At 31.1% G+C, this 15,532-nt stretch overlaps 8 protein-coding genes across 8 annotated transcripts; 3 read left to right on the top strand and 5 right to left on the bottom strand.

The window, feature by feature from the left end:
- Positions 1-577: 577 nt before the first annotated feature.
- On the bottom strand, positions 578-1,486 carry COA6 (Coa6p). The gene has a single exon (XM_020189079.1). The coding sequence runs from the start codon at positions 1,210-1,212 to the stop codon at positions 889-891; it is 324 nt and encodes a 107-aa protein (XP_020048714.1). The 5' UTR covers positions 1,213-1,486; the 3' UTR covers positions 578-888.
- A 673-nt stretch (positions 1,487-2,159) lies between these two features.
- Positions 2,160-3,047, top strand: ASCRUDRAFT_32476 (opsin family protein; the record flags this gene model as incomplete). The annotated part of the gene is made up of 1 exon (XM_020190363.1): positions 2,160-3,047. The coding sequence occupies one exon, from the start codon at positions 2,160-2,162 to the stop codon at positions 3,045-3,047; it is 888 nt and encodes a 295-aa protein (XP_020048713.1).
- A 503-nt stretch (positions 3,048-3,550) lies between these two features.
- Positions 3,551-4,609, top strand: ASCRUDRAFT_79930 (putative haloacid dehalogenase-like hydrolase; the record flags this gene model as incomplete). Its single annotated transcript, XM_020194439.1, has 5 exons — positions 3,551-3,671; positions 3,759-3,895; positions 3,990-4,073; positions 4,158-4,432; positions 4,537-4,609. The coding sequence occupies 5 exons, from the start codon at positions 3,551-3,553 to the stop codon at positions 4,607-4,609; spliced, it is 690 nt and encodes a 229-aa protein (XP_020048712.1).
- A 707-nt stretch (positions 4,610-5,316) lies between these two features.
- Positions 5,317-6,228, bottom strand: SLC1 (1-acylglycerol-3-phosphate O-acyltransferase SLC1; the record flags this gene model as incomplete). The annotated part of the gene is made up of 1 exon (XM_020190381.1): positions 5,317-6,228. The coding sequence occupies one exon, from the start codon at positions 6,226-6,228 to the stop codon at positions 5,317-5,319; it is 912 nt and encodes a 303-aa protein (XP_020048711.1).
- Positions 6,229-6,686: 458 nt separating this feature from the next.
- Positions 6,687-9,851, bottom strand: ASCRUDRAFT_6984 (uncharacterized protein; the record flags this gene model as incomplete). The annotated part of the gene is made up of 1 exon (XM_020191717.1): positions 6,687-9,851. One exon carries the CDS (start codon positions 9,849-9,851, stop codon positions 6,687-6,689), a length of 3,165 nt encoding a protein of 1,054 aa, XP_020048710.1.
- Positions 9,852-10,842: 991 nt separating this feature from the next.
- On the bottom strand, positions 10,843-11,025 carry ASCRUDRAFT_79928 (uncharacterized protein; the record flags this gene model as incomplete). Its single annotated transcript, XM_020194438.1, has 1 exon — positions 10,843-11,025. One exon carries the CDS (start codon positions 11,023-11,025, stop codon positions 10,843-10,845), a length of 183 nt encoding a protein of 60 aa, XP_020048709.1.
- Positions 11,026-12,114: 1,089 nt separating this feature from the next.
- On the top strand, positions 12,115-13,269 carry ASCRUDRAFT_25019 (DUF3112 domain-containing protein; the record flags this gene model as incomplete). Its single annotated transcript, XM_020189882.1, has 1 exon — positions 12,115-13,269. A coding segment is annotated over one exon (1,155 nt), but the record flags the coding sequence as incomplete, so codon positions are not given.
- Positions 13,270-13,733: 464 nt separating this feature from the next.
- Positions 13,734-14,519, bottom strand: SEC59 (dolichol kinase; the record flags this gene model as incomplete). The annotated part of the gene is made up of 1 exon (XM_020189541.1): positions 13,734-14,519. A coding segment is annotated over one exon (786 nt), but the record flags the coding sequence as incomplete, so codon positions are not given.
- Between the last annotated feature and the right edge of the window lie 1,013 nt (positions 14,520-15,532).

Genomic DNA, 15,532 nt, shown 5'->3' with positions numbered 1-15,532 from the left:
TAAACCATATAGGGAGCTACTTACTGAAGTACGTCGACAAAGAAAAAAAAGAGAAAAGAAGACTGAAAGGAAAGAAGAAAAAAAGCCTTATATATCATTTGGCCGTGTTACCCGGCGGATGTTTTTTCAAGGGCACGAACTTGAATTGGGCTACTTCTCAGATGCTGGGAGGATGGGAATCTTGTGGATGTGAAACTCTCTTTGTTTCACCACAGACCACAGCTACTGTCAACAAATTGGCCCACTCATTTTGTATAAATACATAAACACCTCTGTAGAATTATCTGTGCAAAAGACAAGAAAGGGAAGAAGTAATAGCAATTATATCTAGAGATTATACAGTTTTCTAGCAACTTATCTTGAACCTAGCTTGATAGAATAGAACTCCCAAACTAAACAAGAATAATTTGTTGATTTGATTGATAAAATATCTGAATGTTGCGTATATGTAAAACTATGACATGTTTTGATTTTAATCACAGGAAACAAGCTATTCAGATCATGTATGTTTTTTAATTATGACAAGAATTCACATTTTGAATGCAATCAAGCAAACTTATCTCTTGAGTTCAATTAAATATTTCTACCTTATTGATGTTGGTGATAGCTTTCTGTTCATTATTTTTATATATTATCAAAGTATTTGTTTTAGAAGTGAATATAAAGGTTTCTAATATAATATTATATTAAATAACTCACAAAACTATTTGAAATGTCAAGACTTTTATTAAAAATATCCACACTAAATACAAAAACCATATTGTTAATTGATTGTACCGTATATACAAGGACCATATACACATTTTATGAAATTGAAAAACACTATTTTTATTTTTTTGAAAAAGAGCAGTAATCTTTTTTGGATTATTGACTCGACAATAAAACAATTTAGCCTATTGTAAAAGGAAGTTGAGTGGCTCTGTTTTCATCGATTTCTTTTTGAATCTTCGCTTTTTTGATATCAACAATCCTCTTTTCCTTGAAATACTTTACCCAACTAGTAGCACAATCCTGTTGAAACCTTTTGTCTTCAGCAGAGCAGTTTTTCTCGATTATCTTTTTGTTTGCTGGATCAAGAGGGTTTATCACTTCTATTTTATCCAAACATTTATTGAAGCCATCTCGACTTTCCCAGCAGATCTTTCTGTTTGATCTCAAAGGAAGAGAATCCTTATTTTCTTCGGGTTTTGAAGACCACGCCAATATTCCCATCTTTAAAACACTATATCGTCAGCTCTGAGTCGCCCACACAAACAACGCAAATCAGTAAAACAGTAGTGTGCAAAGTCCCAGTCTGCTTCTCAAAACCAGCCTTTGAGGAAGCAGAAGAAGCACAGGAAGAAGCTGCCGACTTTTCTCAGTGCTCTCCTCTGCCCGGCCCGGATCTGGCGGCGGTCAGGTGCTTTTCCGTCGGAATGCGCTTAAGTATAGGGAGGAACGGGCAGTCATAAAAAGCAAAGAATCAACCTTCTTAATTCTACGTTGAGCCCACATAGTCTTAGGATCTGAGCAATATTGAGGAGAATAAGGAATGAATTGGTCAGATATAGGTAGAATTGCATGATGAATTGCTGATGTGCACTGGGTTTTGCTAGTGTGGTTCATGGGAGAGTTGTCACATAAATGATCATTCAGTGTTTTAAGCTTAAAACAGATTAATAATCTCGACAATGAAACTATTTGTATTATTAATGCTATTTTATTGTATGTGATCCTGTTTTCTGTCGTTTTTGGTTGTGATGTAAGTCATACAAAATGGGATTATTGAGCTACTAATAACTCAAACTTCCGACAATAAAAGACAGTTTCTATGTGATTGATTATAATCACCGTTGAGAGATTTGGTGTAAGTTTAGACAAGTTCATTTTTGCATTTTGTTTGTCTGCCAATGGCCTTTATGAATAAATTGGAACTGGTTTTTGGCTTGCTTTATTTTCCTGATCTTAAGTTTTACTATGCACACCATTAGTAACCAATTTTTATTATAAATAGTTAAAGAAATCCCTTCCTTTAGCAATTCAACAATTGATTATCACTATCATCCATCATCCTACAAATTGTCACAACCAGTCAATTGATTTTACAATTTGCACTCAATTGTTATATTTTTAGCTCTCTTCTTACACCAATCAATTTATTACAAACTCAATTAATCGACATGGTTAGTATTGTTGAGATTTATGCCCGTGGGAATAGGGCTGTTGATGTCAATCAACCAACTGGTCTTGATATCCATATCACCAATGATGGTTCTAGTTGGCTTTGGACAGCCTTTTCAATTTTTGGAGTGGTTTCTTTGATTCATATTTTTTTTTATTTTCGTCATCATAAGAACAATCTTTCTCAAGCATTATTCTACGTTTCTCCCTTAATTGCTACCCTTTCAATGACCTATGCTTACTTCACTATGGCCTCGAATCTTGGTTGGACTGGTATTGCAACTGAATTCAACCATGTTACAGTTAGCAGTGGTGGTAATATTCGTCAAATTTTTTACGCGAGATACATTGGTTGGTTTTTTGCTTGGCCTGCTCTATTACTAGCAATTGCCTTTTCTTCTAACAATAAAACAAATTCTTTTGGTGTTCATGCGTTATCCTCTTGGATCTTGATTGTCTTATCGGCTGATATCTTTGTTATCAGCTTGTTAATCGGTGCATTAATTGAATCTTCTTACAAATGGGGTTATTTCACTTTTGCTATTATTGCACAATTGTTTTCAATCTTTTTAGTTTCTCATCGTGTTTATGGTAAGCTATCTTCACCATTTTTGTCAAAGATTGGAGCTGGTCTTGTTTTCTTGCTTTGGATTCTTTATCCAATTGCATGGGCTCTTTCTGAAGGTGGTAATGTGATTGAGCCAGATTCCGAACAAGCATTCTATGGTGTCTTGGATGTTCTCACTTTTGCTGTCATTCCACTCTTATTTATTCATAGTGGTAGAAAATCTAGCACTGCTCCAGCAACTTCTCCAGCAGTTGCTCCTGCCTCCAACAAACCTATTGAACCTGAAACTGCAAGAAATTCTGGTGAAACTATTGTTTAACTGGTCTAAGTTCAATATTTTCTGTCAATCTTTTTTCCTAGTTTTCTCCCAGTTTTTTTATTTTTTGTTTTGTTTGAATATCTTGAAATTAATGGTGTTTTAATGATATTTATGTTGCTATTATGGTGTAATGAGCTTACTATGTATTTTTTTTTTCCTGATTCTCTGGAATTCTCCAATAATTTCTTGGCTATATAGCTATTTCCTTTAATAAATTATTTCGCCTTAACTATTACTTAGATGATATTTGCACAATTTTTTCTCAAAACTCCTGATATGACAGCTTTCCTGATATAAATAAAGTTTTCTTCTTCTAATCAGGCAGAAATTGATTTTGACTCAATGTTACGAAAAGTCGTGAATCACGAATTCTCTTTAAATTTATGTTTTTTGAATCAACAAATAATTCATCATTATACCGGTTTTTCTTCCACTTTTTTGAAAAAAACATATTGAATTTAATGATTTTAAGACCATTACTTAATAACATTTTTCAAACCAAGATGAGTTCAAATTATTCTAGAAGATTAATTCTTAATCCTGTCAAAGAAAATGATTATCAAATCAAAGGTATCGTTTTTGATATGGATGGAACATTATGTGTAGCTCAAACTTGGATGTTTCGTATGTTTCGAAAAAAAAAGCAACTCATTTTTAAACTATTGATCCAAAAGAAAGAAAAAACAATTAACTAATATTTATTATCCGAAGAGGAAATGAGAGATGCTTTAAATATTACCAAGAAAATTGATATTATAGACCATTTAAACTCTATTGCTGACGAAAATGTTAAATTCGAGAGTCATTACAAAATCTTCAAAATTGAAGAAAAAGCAATGAATGAAATGGTATGAAGTTATTTTTTTCTTTTTTTTCTATTAATGTTAAAATATCAATTATAGAAAAATATACTAATTTTATTATTATTACTATTGTTATTAGAAACCTCAAAATGGGTTGTTTGAACTAATGAAATTTTTAGATAAAAATGATATAAAAAAGACAATTTGTACGAGAAATAATATGGTATGTTTAGCAAATTCTTATTTTTTTTTCTCCCATTCATTCACACTACTAACATTTCATTTCCTTAACAATAATAAACTAAAGACTCCAGTTATTCATTTCAAATCAAAATTTCTAAATGATACTAAATTGAATGAACCAATTATTACAAGAGATTTTTTTCCTCCTAAACCATCACCAAAACCCATTCTTCATATCGCTGAGAAATGGGGCATAAATCCTAAAAACTTGATAATGGTTGGTGACTCATTGGATGATATGAGAGCAGGAGCAAATGCAGGTTGTGGAACAATTCTTATTTCTTCTGATGCTAATGAGCATTTGAAAACAATTCCAGAAACCGATTTTGTTATTGATTCGTAAGCACAGGATAAGATAATTTTACCTCTTTAACTATTTTTTTTTTTTTCTTTTTTTTTTTCTGATGAGAATCTAACTAACAATTTTTATTGAAAAAATATAGTCTTTTTGAAATAATTCTGATATTGGAGAATGGATTGAACGTTAAAGACAAAAGCAGTCTGAACGTAATTTAATTTCGTTGGAAAATTATGCTATTTAAAGAACCTAGGTTTTTAATACAGTTTTTATAGATTGGCACTAGAACGATTAATAGTAAGATGAAAATTACTGAAATTCAACAAAAAAAATTCAATAATTTTATAATAACTTAATAGAAGTTTTTATTTTCATAAACCCCATAATAGAATGAACTGTTTGAAACAGTCTTCATAAAATAGTTTCTACAAAAAAAAAAATATATGCTTTATCGGGCTTTATTCTGTATAATTCGAGCAAAGCTTTGGAGAGAAACTATAAAATAAGTCTATCTCAAGTATGAAAGAGAGTATCAACGTAATTGAATTAGTTGTCTCCAAAATTGGTTACTTTAACTCTTAAAATCTTACCTGACTAACTTGTTTTCTAAAGATGTAGATTTATAATTAAATCAGAAAAATGAGCTTTTTCTAAAGACTTGAAAGCTATTCTAAAATCAAGCAATTGCTAAAATTTCAAAAAAATAGAAATAGGGCTGATTTCTATTATTGTGACCATGGGCCAATCAAAAAGCAGAAAGAAACACATATAAGGTATATGCATGTAGCTGCTTTTATATGCAAGCTTATTGTGTTTAATCGAGAACAATAGATTGAAGAATAAGTCGACAAAACATAAATTTCCGGCAGTTTTTATTGAATTTATAACAATTTTCTATAAAACAAATTGAAAAAATGGATCGAAACTACCAAATTCTCTGGTTTCGTATTAACGGGGTCACTTCTGTAGCATTGACTTTTAAAGAAGTCGAAGAGCTGGAAGAACTAGGTGAATTATCAGCAGATATTGACTCATTTGGAGGTATTTGATTATTTAAATCGCTATTATTAGTTTCATTGGAACCCTTTGTTTTTGAGTAGCCTAAATGTTTAATATCTTCAAACATTTTATTTCTTGATTCTTCACATAGATTAGTAACATCACTTTTAGTCAAGCCCTTTGTCGGAATTGGATCTAAGATATCAATATAAACTGTACCCTTTTTGAAGATCTTTTTCTTGAAATTTAAAATGTTTGAAGTATTGGAGACTGAAACTGGAAATATGGGCAATTGAGAATCAACAGCTAAATGAAAGGCTCCTTTCTTAAAAGGTAGTAAAGTAGGGGTATTAGAATATGATCTTGTGCCTTCAGGAAATAACCACAATGATCTTTTTTTAGATTCCAAATTCTTTACTGCATTATTTAAAGTATTTATAGATTTATCTTTGTTTTTTCTATCAAGAAAAAATGTTCCAGATAATACCATAAACCATCCTAAAAATGGAATATATTTCAAAGACTTTTTGGCGGTGACGGTACACCCTTTGGGTAAAACTTTACCTAATACTAAAATATCCAAAGTAGATTGATGATTGCAAACTAATATTCCAGGTAGATTTTGAGTCAACATCTGCTCATTTCTAACGACTATGTCAATACCCAACACTTTGCTGAACAAATAATAAAAAAATCTGGCAGTGGTATATTGACTCAAGTGAGACTTTCCTATTAAGAACAAAAAAGACGAAGCAAAAACGCCATAAGCAGCGCTTAAAAAGAATATATTGGTAGCTAAGAAGCCTTTCAAATAGAATTTTATTGTTTGAAAGCTCATAGTGTTGGTGGGCAGCACACTTTGATCAATTGATAAAATAAATACTCATTAGTTTGGTGAACGAACCGTTTTCAAATTTCAGCCCAACAAGCCAAAATCCGAAAAAAACAAACTTCATAGAGCACGTGATCTGATATTTCCAATGCAATGGAGCGCAACCATTTTTACGGAGCGTTACCACCTTTATGGAACAGAACCATCTTTATGGTTTTTTCTTTTTTTCTTTTTTGTAAAAGAGATTTTTTGAATTTGGAGAAACGGCTTGAAGTAAGGTACGATTTTCATGATATATAGATAGTAAAACAGGCAAGACAACAAAATAGACACTTTGCGCAAAATAAGAAACCCCCAACAACAATCTCAGGAAACAAAATCAAAAGAATACAGAAAAAATACAGAAAAAATACAGAAAAAGTAAAAGTTTAGAAAAAAGTACAGTGGCCAGAAAAAGAACTTTGTTAATAACATTTTGTGTAGTTGCCAAATGTTTTCATTAATGCATTTCTGGCATCATCCTCATCGTCGTCTTCATCTTCAGACAGTGCATAAACTGCTTTGATTGGAAGACTGTTCATATTGATATTGATACAGTTTTGAAGGCTGCCAGATTTTAAAATATCTTTCATACACATGTTTTTGATGAGATGACTGTTTTCGACTACTGATTCATTTCCTTCGATAATTGTTGAATCCGATGAAACTGGAATCTCAATTTTATGAGCTACGTCTTGATCAAATTCCTCGCTGTCGTTTTCCATATTATCAATAGTATTGTCATCGTCATCGTCATTATTATTGGTGTGATTATTATTTTTATTGTTATTTTCATCATCAATTTCATCATTAATATTGTTAATATCATCAATGTCATTAATGTTATTTATATTATCTATATTGTTCATATTGTCATTAAGTTTATTGAGATTATTAATACTATTCTCAAAGTAGATTAGATTATCCATATTATGTTCATCACCATCAGATAGTAAAGGATCAGCTGTTGAGGAGGTTAATAATGGATCGATTCCCATTTTCAATGCTAGGTAATAGTTATCATTCCCATTCATATAATTTAATTCATGCACATTATTTCGACTAAAAATATTATCGGGATTAAGATTTCTATTGTCATTGTTTATATTGCTAATATTGTTGATATTACTAAAATTATTGGTATCGGAAATATTGGAAATAGTGTTAATATTGTTTATATTATTGACATCATCATCATCATCATCATCATCATCGTCGTCAATGATGCTGTTAATAATTTTATTTTTGATTCTTGGAAGTGTAGAATACTTGTTTGTTGGTGAATCATTTGAAAAAGCATCGTTAATATTAGTTTTTCTTATTTCATTGTTATCCGGAGAAAAAACTCTTGTTTTTTTAATAGAATTCAATAAAGAATAATCATTAAATGAATTTTTAATAATTTGATCAATATTTTCTTTTTCTTCTTCATCTTCTGCTTCGAGATAGTTCATATTATACTCATAACTTTCTTTGCCAAACTTATCGACTTTTCTTATAATAGCTTTACCTGCAGAGTCAATATCTAAACTGATATGGTGTTTGCTATTTTTTTTATTTTCATTTACATTAGAAATTTTGATACTGTTGTTATTAAATTCATTATCAAAACCATCATAGTTACCGTTATTATAATAGTTGTAGTTATAGTTATCAAGAATTGATAATGGTGTAGATTTTGGTTTCTTTGTGGGAGAACTTTGAGCGTAGTTTTTTAAATGGTGACGACGATTACTTGGGGTTGGAGATGATAAGTAGTTTAGTTTATTATTATCAAATCTACTAATTTTGCAGTCTGTCTTATGATTATTATGATTGTTATTATTATTATTATTATTATTATTATTATTATTATGAGTATAAATATGAGGGTTATTGTTTTTAGAATTGATTTTTTTAATTGATTTCTTAGAATTAGAATTATCGATATTATTATAATAATTTTTGCTTACTCTTTTAGTATCATCGAAAATCAGTGGTGGAGATAATAGAGGCAAAGAAAAAGCAGTTGATTTTAGTCTTTTTGAAGGAAATTTTCTATTAACTGTGTTATAAGTGTTGTAATTATTTGAATTGTTGATATAGTTTATGTAATTGATATTATTAGCGGGGCTAGTATTATTATTGGTATTGTTATTATCGTTATTGTTATTGTTATTGTTATTGTTATTGATATTTTGATAAAAATCAAAATCAAAATCCAATTCAGGTTGATTTTTCCTTTTTAAATGATTTGAATGAATTGAGTTATTATTTTTATTTTGGTATTGAATTTTTTTGACAGCCAATTGAATTAGATCATTTTCAATAGTTGAATTTGTATTTTCGTTGAATTTATTTGATAGAATATTGAATTTATTATTATATGATTCCAAATCATCATCGAAATTAGTGATATAGTTGTTGGTATGATTTTTAATACAAAGTTTTGTGTTGTTTGTATTAATTTGAGATTTATTGTGACTAAAATAGTGGGCGTAATGCATTGGAGAAGATTGTATTATTGATGAGAAGCAGGAAGAAGAAAAATTATTATAATTGTTAATTTTGTAGGGGGAAGAAGAGTAAGGAGAAGAAGGATAAATAGAAGAAGAGTTGATCAAATGATTGTTGATGTTATTGTTATTGCTGTTGTTGTTTGAGTATTTGTTAGCGATAGTATGAGTGTTGGAATTAGTAGTGGGATTAGAATTGGAGTTTGAATTGGAATCAAAATTGGAATTAGAATTGGAATTGGAATTGGAATTGAAATTGAAATTAGAGTGATTTGTATGATTTTGATTTTGATTTTGATTTTGATTTTGATTTTGATTTTGATTTTGGCTATCGATATTGAATTTAAAAGAGGGAGAGGATAGTAGATCAATTGGATTTATGTTTGGGGGTAAATCCTGATTTAGGATTGATTTTGGTAGAGGTAAGGAAGATGTATTATTTTGGATTAAGTTTTCAATGATAATCGAGTCATTGATTGGGTTGTTGAAAGCATTTTTATTTTTATATTTATTTTTGTATTTATATTTATATTTATTTTTGTTTTTATATTCATAATCATTTTTATTGTATTTGGAGGATGAATGCTTTGTTGAGGACGAATTCTTTGATGTTGGGGTTAGATTGAAAGATAAGAAACGACCTTTTGAAATTGAATTCGAAAGAGGATTAGAAAGGGGAGTAGAAAGGGGAGTATTATCTGTGGATTTAGATAGAGAAGATGGAGTCTTGTTATCATTGCTGATATTAGTATTGTTATTATATCTTGATTTATTGATGGAGATGTTACCGTTTGGAGAAATTTTCATTATAGGAGATGAAGTGTTTGGAGAGCCAGCTTTTAGAGCAGCAGCAGAGTTATTGGCAGGAGAAAGAAAGTGGTTCTTATCCAATTTGGTTGATTGGGGTTTATTTTTGATGTTGATGTTGATGTCGATGTTGTTGTTGTTGTTGAGTTGGTTGTTGATGGAAGGTTTATTGCTGGTGAAGAGTTGAGTTGAAGGGGAAGGGGAAAGGGAAGATGAAGTGGTGGTAGTAGAAGAAACATTTTTTGTGGGAGATGAAGCAGGATTGGAGAGCAAGAAAGATGAATTCATGTTAGTAGTATGGAAGAAGGTTATATCATTAATATAGGGTAGTATAACGAAGTGTGATATTATTGTGTAGAGATAGAGTAGTGTAGATTTTGATATATGGAGGTGTAACTGAAATTTGAGATAGAAATTGTCCTTGATTTGGTTTTGATTAGTTTGTAGAGAATAAAAAATAAAAAGAGTAATTAGAATGGATAGAAAAGATAAAGAAGAAAGAAGATAACGACAACGATAAAAAAGAAAAAGAGAAGTAAAAAAGAATAGAAAAGAAAAGAAAGGAAAAGAAAGAGAATAGAAAAGATATTGAAAAAAGAAAGATTGAAAGAAAAAAGAGAGGATGAAAATAAAATTTTAAGTGGTACTTTTAATTTTTAAAATTTCTGAATTTTGATCTGAGTGTGTCCCAACTTTGGCTTTTTGAAGTTTTTTTCCTGAAATGACGAATAGAAAACAATCAATAGGAAGAGGGAGATAGCTGATGGAGGTGGAAAGAGGATCGAGCGCAAAGGTGCAATACAAAGAAGAAGCAGAGATAACAATCTGGGCAGGAACAACAAACAGGCCCACAACTGCAGAAACCTCACAAACTGTGTTTATATTCGGCTGGAAATCTCAGTGGTTTCTGAATTAGAAGCAGGAAGCATCCAAAACAAAAAAACAAACAGCCAGAAACAGCTTCCTGGAAGCAAAACCTCTCGTTGCAAATCCAGCTGCACAATTTCAACAGAACAAAGCAGAAGCAGCTGTTTCTCGCACCTCAATTGCTCCTCGTCAACTGTCTTTTGTCTACTGTCCTACTTCTCGCTGCTCAACCTCTTGTTGCCCAACTTCTTGTTGGCATTTTCCAAAACTGAAAAATGTGACAGCTCCAGGCGCGCGCGCTGATTGGCTGCCAGTGACGCGAAACTCCTCCTCCTCTATACTTCGACGCGTCATCTTTTTCAAACGCATTTCCCGATCGGGACGCATTTCCACCGCACTGGTCTCAATATGTCTACGCCATCATTATGGATCCAGCTGCATATTGTGTGATTTTTGCAACCTGGTGCGGTGGAATGCGTTGCCTTGTGGTGCAGCCGGATGCATGCTCTTCCACTTTACTGGATTCAGAAATTGTGTCAGAATCCACAAGCCGAAGTTTCTTTCTGGTGCTTTTCGGAGTCCACACAGGGTCCATGGAGTTCTTATCGCTTGCAGTGTTTGAAGCTGGTCGAGCTGATTGAGTGAAATCATTTTTCGTACCCAATCTCCTGCCATGCTCATCAGAGCGACAGTGGTGACGATGTCTGATTCTCTGAGTGCATCTTCAACAATAAAAAAATTCAACAATTTTCTCTCTTTTTATTCCTTCAGCTACTTGCGTATTCACTAATGCTTCACCAACACCTCTCTTTCCTCTCGTTTTTCATCCAGCCTATTCCAAATTTATCGGATAAAGTCATTTCTTTATTATGCTCTAAAATGGCCCCTCCAATGTTTTCTACTTTTTTTTTCTTTATACTTTTGAGTAATTTCCCCAACAATTTTTCGTCCCCATGACTTGATCCGTCCCACAACCTCAGGGGAGTAATCACATGCTAACGCCGTTATCCTCACGCTAAAGTTTTTCCGTGATTCTCTCTTTTCTCCCACTCTTGGAGACCGAATTATAGATGGTTTATCCTGATTATTGCTCTCAGGACCAATCAAAAATCCAATTTCTTCAATTTTAGCAATTATTCAATGCTTATTTCAATAATAATGTAATACAAATGTAATACTGATTTCGAATAAAATGCACAAATGTTTGCTATTCTCTAAAATTGCTTCTTTTTTTTAACAGGTGTAAATTCGTATATATTTAACCTTTTAAATTTTTTCAATTCACCATTCTCTTTTCAATAGTGATGTTATAATTATCACACACAAAATATGTTTATAACCAAATTTCATCAAAAAAACAACAAAATTAAAAACAAAAAATAAAAAACAAAACACAAAAAAACAAAAAGTAAATACTTTTCCCTCTCACATTGAGCAATTGTATCTGGTGATGAATTTTGATTTCATTTTCTTATAAATATTTCAAAAAACCCTTCCAATTTGGTTTTGTTTTTCTTTCTTATTTTTTTTTTTGTGGTTGCATTTTACTATTGGTTTTCTTTTCTTTATTATCTTAAGTTTCACCTGCATTTCAAAATCCTTCTGATCCCTTCAGATAACCCTCTGAGAAACCCCTAGAAATCTCTTTTTCTTCATTATTATGAGTCAAAACTCCTTGCAAACAATCATTAGTTCAATGACCAATGGTGCTGCTCCAGGCACTGGTTCAAAACTATTGGTAGAACAAGCCACTAAAATGTTCAATGGCCAAATCCCAGATTATGTTTCACAATATGCTTTAAGTCAACAACGTGCTATCTTTGGTAGTTATGCTCATGGTAATAAAGACATAATCCCTTCTTCAATCTTTGCTGCTGTCTTTGCTTTAATAGGCCTTCTCCATTTATTCATCTTTATTAAAAACTACTCAAGAGCTCATAAATTTTATTATTCCCTAGCTCTATTCTTTTATTCCCTTTTAAGATTTCTTGGTTTCCTATTAAGAGCCATTTGGGCAAATGACACTTTGAAAGTCGAAATCGGTTTGGCTTCTTCAATTCTAATTGTCATTCCTTCAATCATTCTAGCTGCTTTAAATCTAGCCTTTTCTCAAAGAATTTTCACTTGGAGACATCCCAAAGTTGGTAGCTCAAAACCCTTTTGGACCCTAATGTTATCCATTTACACTATCGTTATCGGTATTGTAGTCATGGCCATAGTCGCTGATTCTGTCATTGTTCTTTATTACTTGAGCGAAAAACATTTCACCATGTGCAAAAACGTTGCTAGAGTAGCCTCCTTATTTGCTGTTTTATTTTCTTGCTCTGCTTCCATCTTGATTGCCTTGGCTTATATCTATAAGCCTGGCACATCGAACCAAAACTTCTTAATTTATCAACCTTGGTGGATTGAAAGCTTTAACCTCAACTATTTTGTTAAAAAGAATTCAATATTACAAGCCGAGAAGGTCTTTATCAATAACCCTAATTTTGATTTCAAGAAAAATGTCGTTAGAGTTATTCCCTCTTCTTTACATCATTATACTAAAATTGAAGATGCTGCTGGTATGCCCGATTTAGGTTTAGAAGAATCTCCAGTCTTGAAACATAATCATAGCATCTTCCTTATCACTTTAACTACTATCTTATTATTAATTAGTTCAATTTTCAGATGTGTTTCTTGTTTTATCGATCAAAAAGTCGGAAATCAAAGTTGGATTTTTAGACCTGTTGTCATGTATATCATGTTTGGCGTCCTAGAAGTAATCGTCAATGTTTTATACATTTTATGGAGAATTGATCTTAGATTTTATAAACCTGATAGATTACCAAAAAGCGTTCTTGCTTTTCCTTCTTCTTCTTCTTCAAATGTTGCTTTAACTCCTTCAAATGACACCAATGATAAAGAAGTCCCAACCTGTGTGTCTAATGTCTCTAATGTTTAAATCCTAGGTTTTTTTAATAAGACGATTGTTTTTTTTTGTATTTTCTTTTTCTTTTGGTGATTATGCTTGCTTTTTTTTTATAGTATTATTGTATTATTTTATAATTATCTAAATGTGTTTTTCTTGGTATTTTAAGATTATCTTTAGTCTCACTTTAATTGCAATTTGAATTTGAATTTGAATTTGAATTTTTTATTTTTATTTTTATTTTTATTTTTATTTTTTGGGGTTCTATTATCCATTATATTTAATTGCTTTTCTCATTAACGGTGTTTATTTAATCTAAATAATGAATTGAAAAAAAGAAGATAGTATAACCGAATTATTTTATGATTGTTTTTTTTCTTCTCAAATTAATCAACGACTTTTTGAACGATAAACATTATAGCTGGTGTTAATATATTATCATTTAAATCAGAAATTGCTTCAGCTAATCCACTTAATGTTGCACTTAAAAACAAGCAATTGATTGATTTGTCTTGTAGTTCGCTTACTAAGTTACATTGTTTTAATAATACTAAAACAAAGAAACAACTGAAAATATATGAAATAGTGCCTTCAACTGTTTTATTTGAATTAAACCATTTGATTTCACCAAATTTTTTACCAGCAAGACTAGCAAATGAATCACCAATACTTAAAGTAATAATTCCAGAAATTGAGTTATCTAAATACAAAGGCAATGAAACACCGATTAATAAAAATATATAAGATATAATAACCGGGCCCTTTCGATCACGATAATCAGTAAAATTATATAGTAGATCATTTAAAAATTCGCCATAGGGTGGTAATTTAACAATTCTTAACAATTCAAGAATTATGAAAATTATGATCATTCCGGATAATGCAATTTTAATAAAATTGACATCGATGTTGTAAGTGGGGATTATGATTAAAAAAATGAGAAAATGCCAGATTTTTCTTTTGAAGTTTAATGAAGAAGATGTAAGAGATTTTGTTTTCTCATTGCCATTGTCATTGTCATTATTATTATTATTATTATTGTTATTTAATGATAGCAAGTTCATTTTATAAATGATAAACATAATAAAAGGTATTGAAAGAATAGTTAAAGTAACCCAATAGAATAAGATTTTCACTCTTACTTTATTTGTAAAAATATAGTAGTATAGCCAAGTTAATGAAGTTAATTCGGTCTTTGCAGCTTCGGAGCCTTCAAAATAGCGGATATAAATGTTTGTGTTTGGTAAATAGGTGATTAATTGGTAATTTGTTAGAGCATAAAACGATGAGACAAAAACGATATAAATTAGAAAAACCAAGATTTTTGAGTAAACAGATAAGATCTTCTTTTCAGAATTATTATTATTGTTACGAATTTTTTTATAGAATTTGTAAACTGGTAAACATAATAAGACAGAGCCTATTAAGGAAAAGATTAACTTTTGCAATAAAACCAAAGAAAAATCGAATTTATAAGCGTTTTCAAATCGATAGTAGGTCACATATTTAATATCCATTAGAATCAAATTCAAGAACAAAGAAGCAAAAAAATTGATTTCGACCTTTGATAACGAGTTTTGGACAATGTATGAAATAAAACTCGAGATTAGCTCGTGGGTAACAGGAATAACCATGTGAAAAATTAGGACCTTTGGGTTTGAATTTGAAGGAGTGTTTAAAGCAGGATCATTAGGGTGGAATATCAATAATTCATTGGTTTTATCGGACTGTAGCAAATATAGTGTTATAAAAGTCTTGGGGAGAAGGGAAAGGTTCAAGTACATGAAACAATAGGACAAGTTGATTATCAAGTATTCCTGCTTGTTCAAAACAATGCATATAAGGATAGGAAGTAAAACCAAGTAGACCAAATTGAAATCAGGCAATAGAGATCTGATTTGCTCAGTAGTCAATTCAATCTTTTCGTCATTTTCAGCCTCAGCTTGCAATTCTAGTCTCAATTTCTTCTTGCTGACATGGAAGTTGATGGCAAGACAAACCACCAAAGAGAAGAGCATAACAAGCAAGTTGTAGAAGTTTTCATTTGAAAGAAGAAAGAAATCCTCGTACTTCTTGTTGACACTGGTCAAGAAGGTTATCAAGGCCAAAACCGACAACTGACAGTACTTGTCAGCAGTAAAGAGCTCCAACAAGGGGGCAAGAAAGCCAAAGAAAAAGGCAAAGGGGGAGG

Source organism: Ascoidea rubescens (genome assembly GCF_001661345.1).
Source record: "Ascoidea rubescens DSM 1968 unplaced genomic scaffold ASCRUscaffold_3, whole genome shotgun sequence".
NCBI lineage: Eukaryota > Fungi > Ascomycota > Saccharomycetes > Ascoideales > Ascoideaceae > Ascoidea > Ascoidea rubescens.
The sequence above is the reverse complement of the archived record's forward strand: the minus strand, read 5'-3'. Positions and strand labels throughout refer to the sequence as shown.

Excerpts from the sequence above, each read along its gene's own strand:
- COA6 (XM_020189079.1), bottom strand. The coding sequence starts at position 1,212 with ATGGGAATATTGGCGTGGTCTTCAAAACCCGAAGAAAATAAGGATTCT.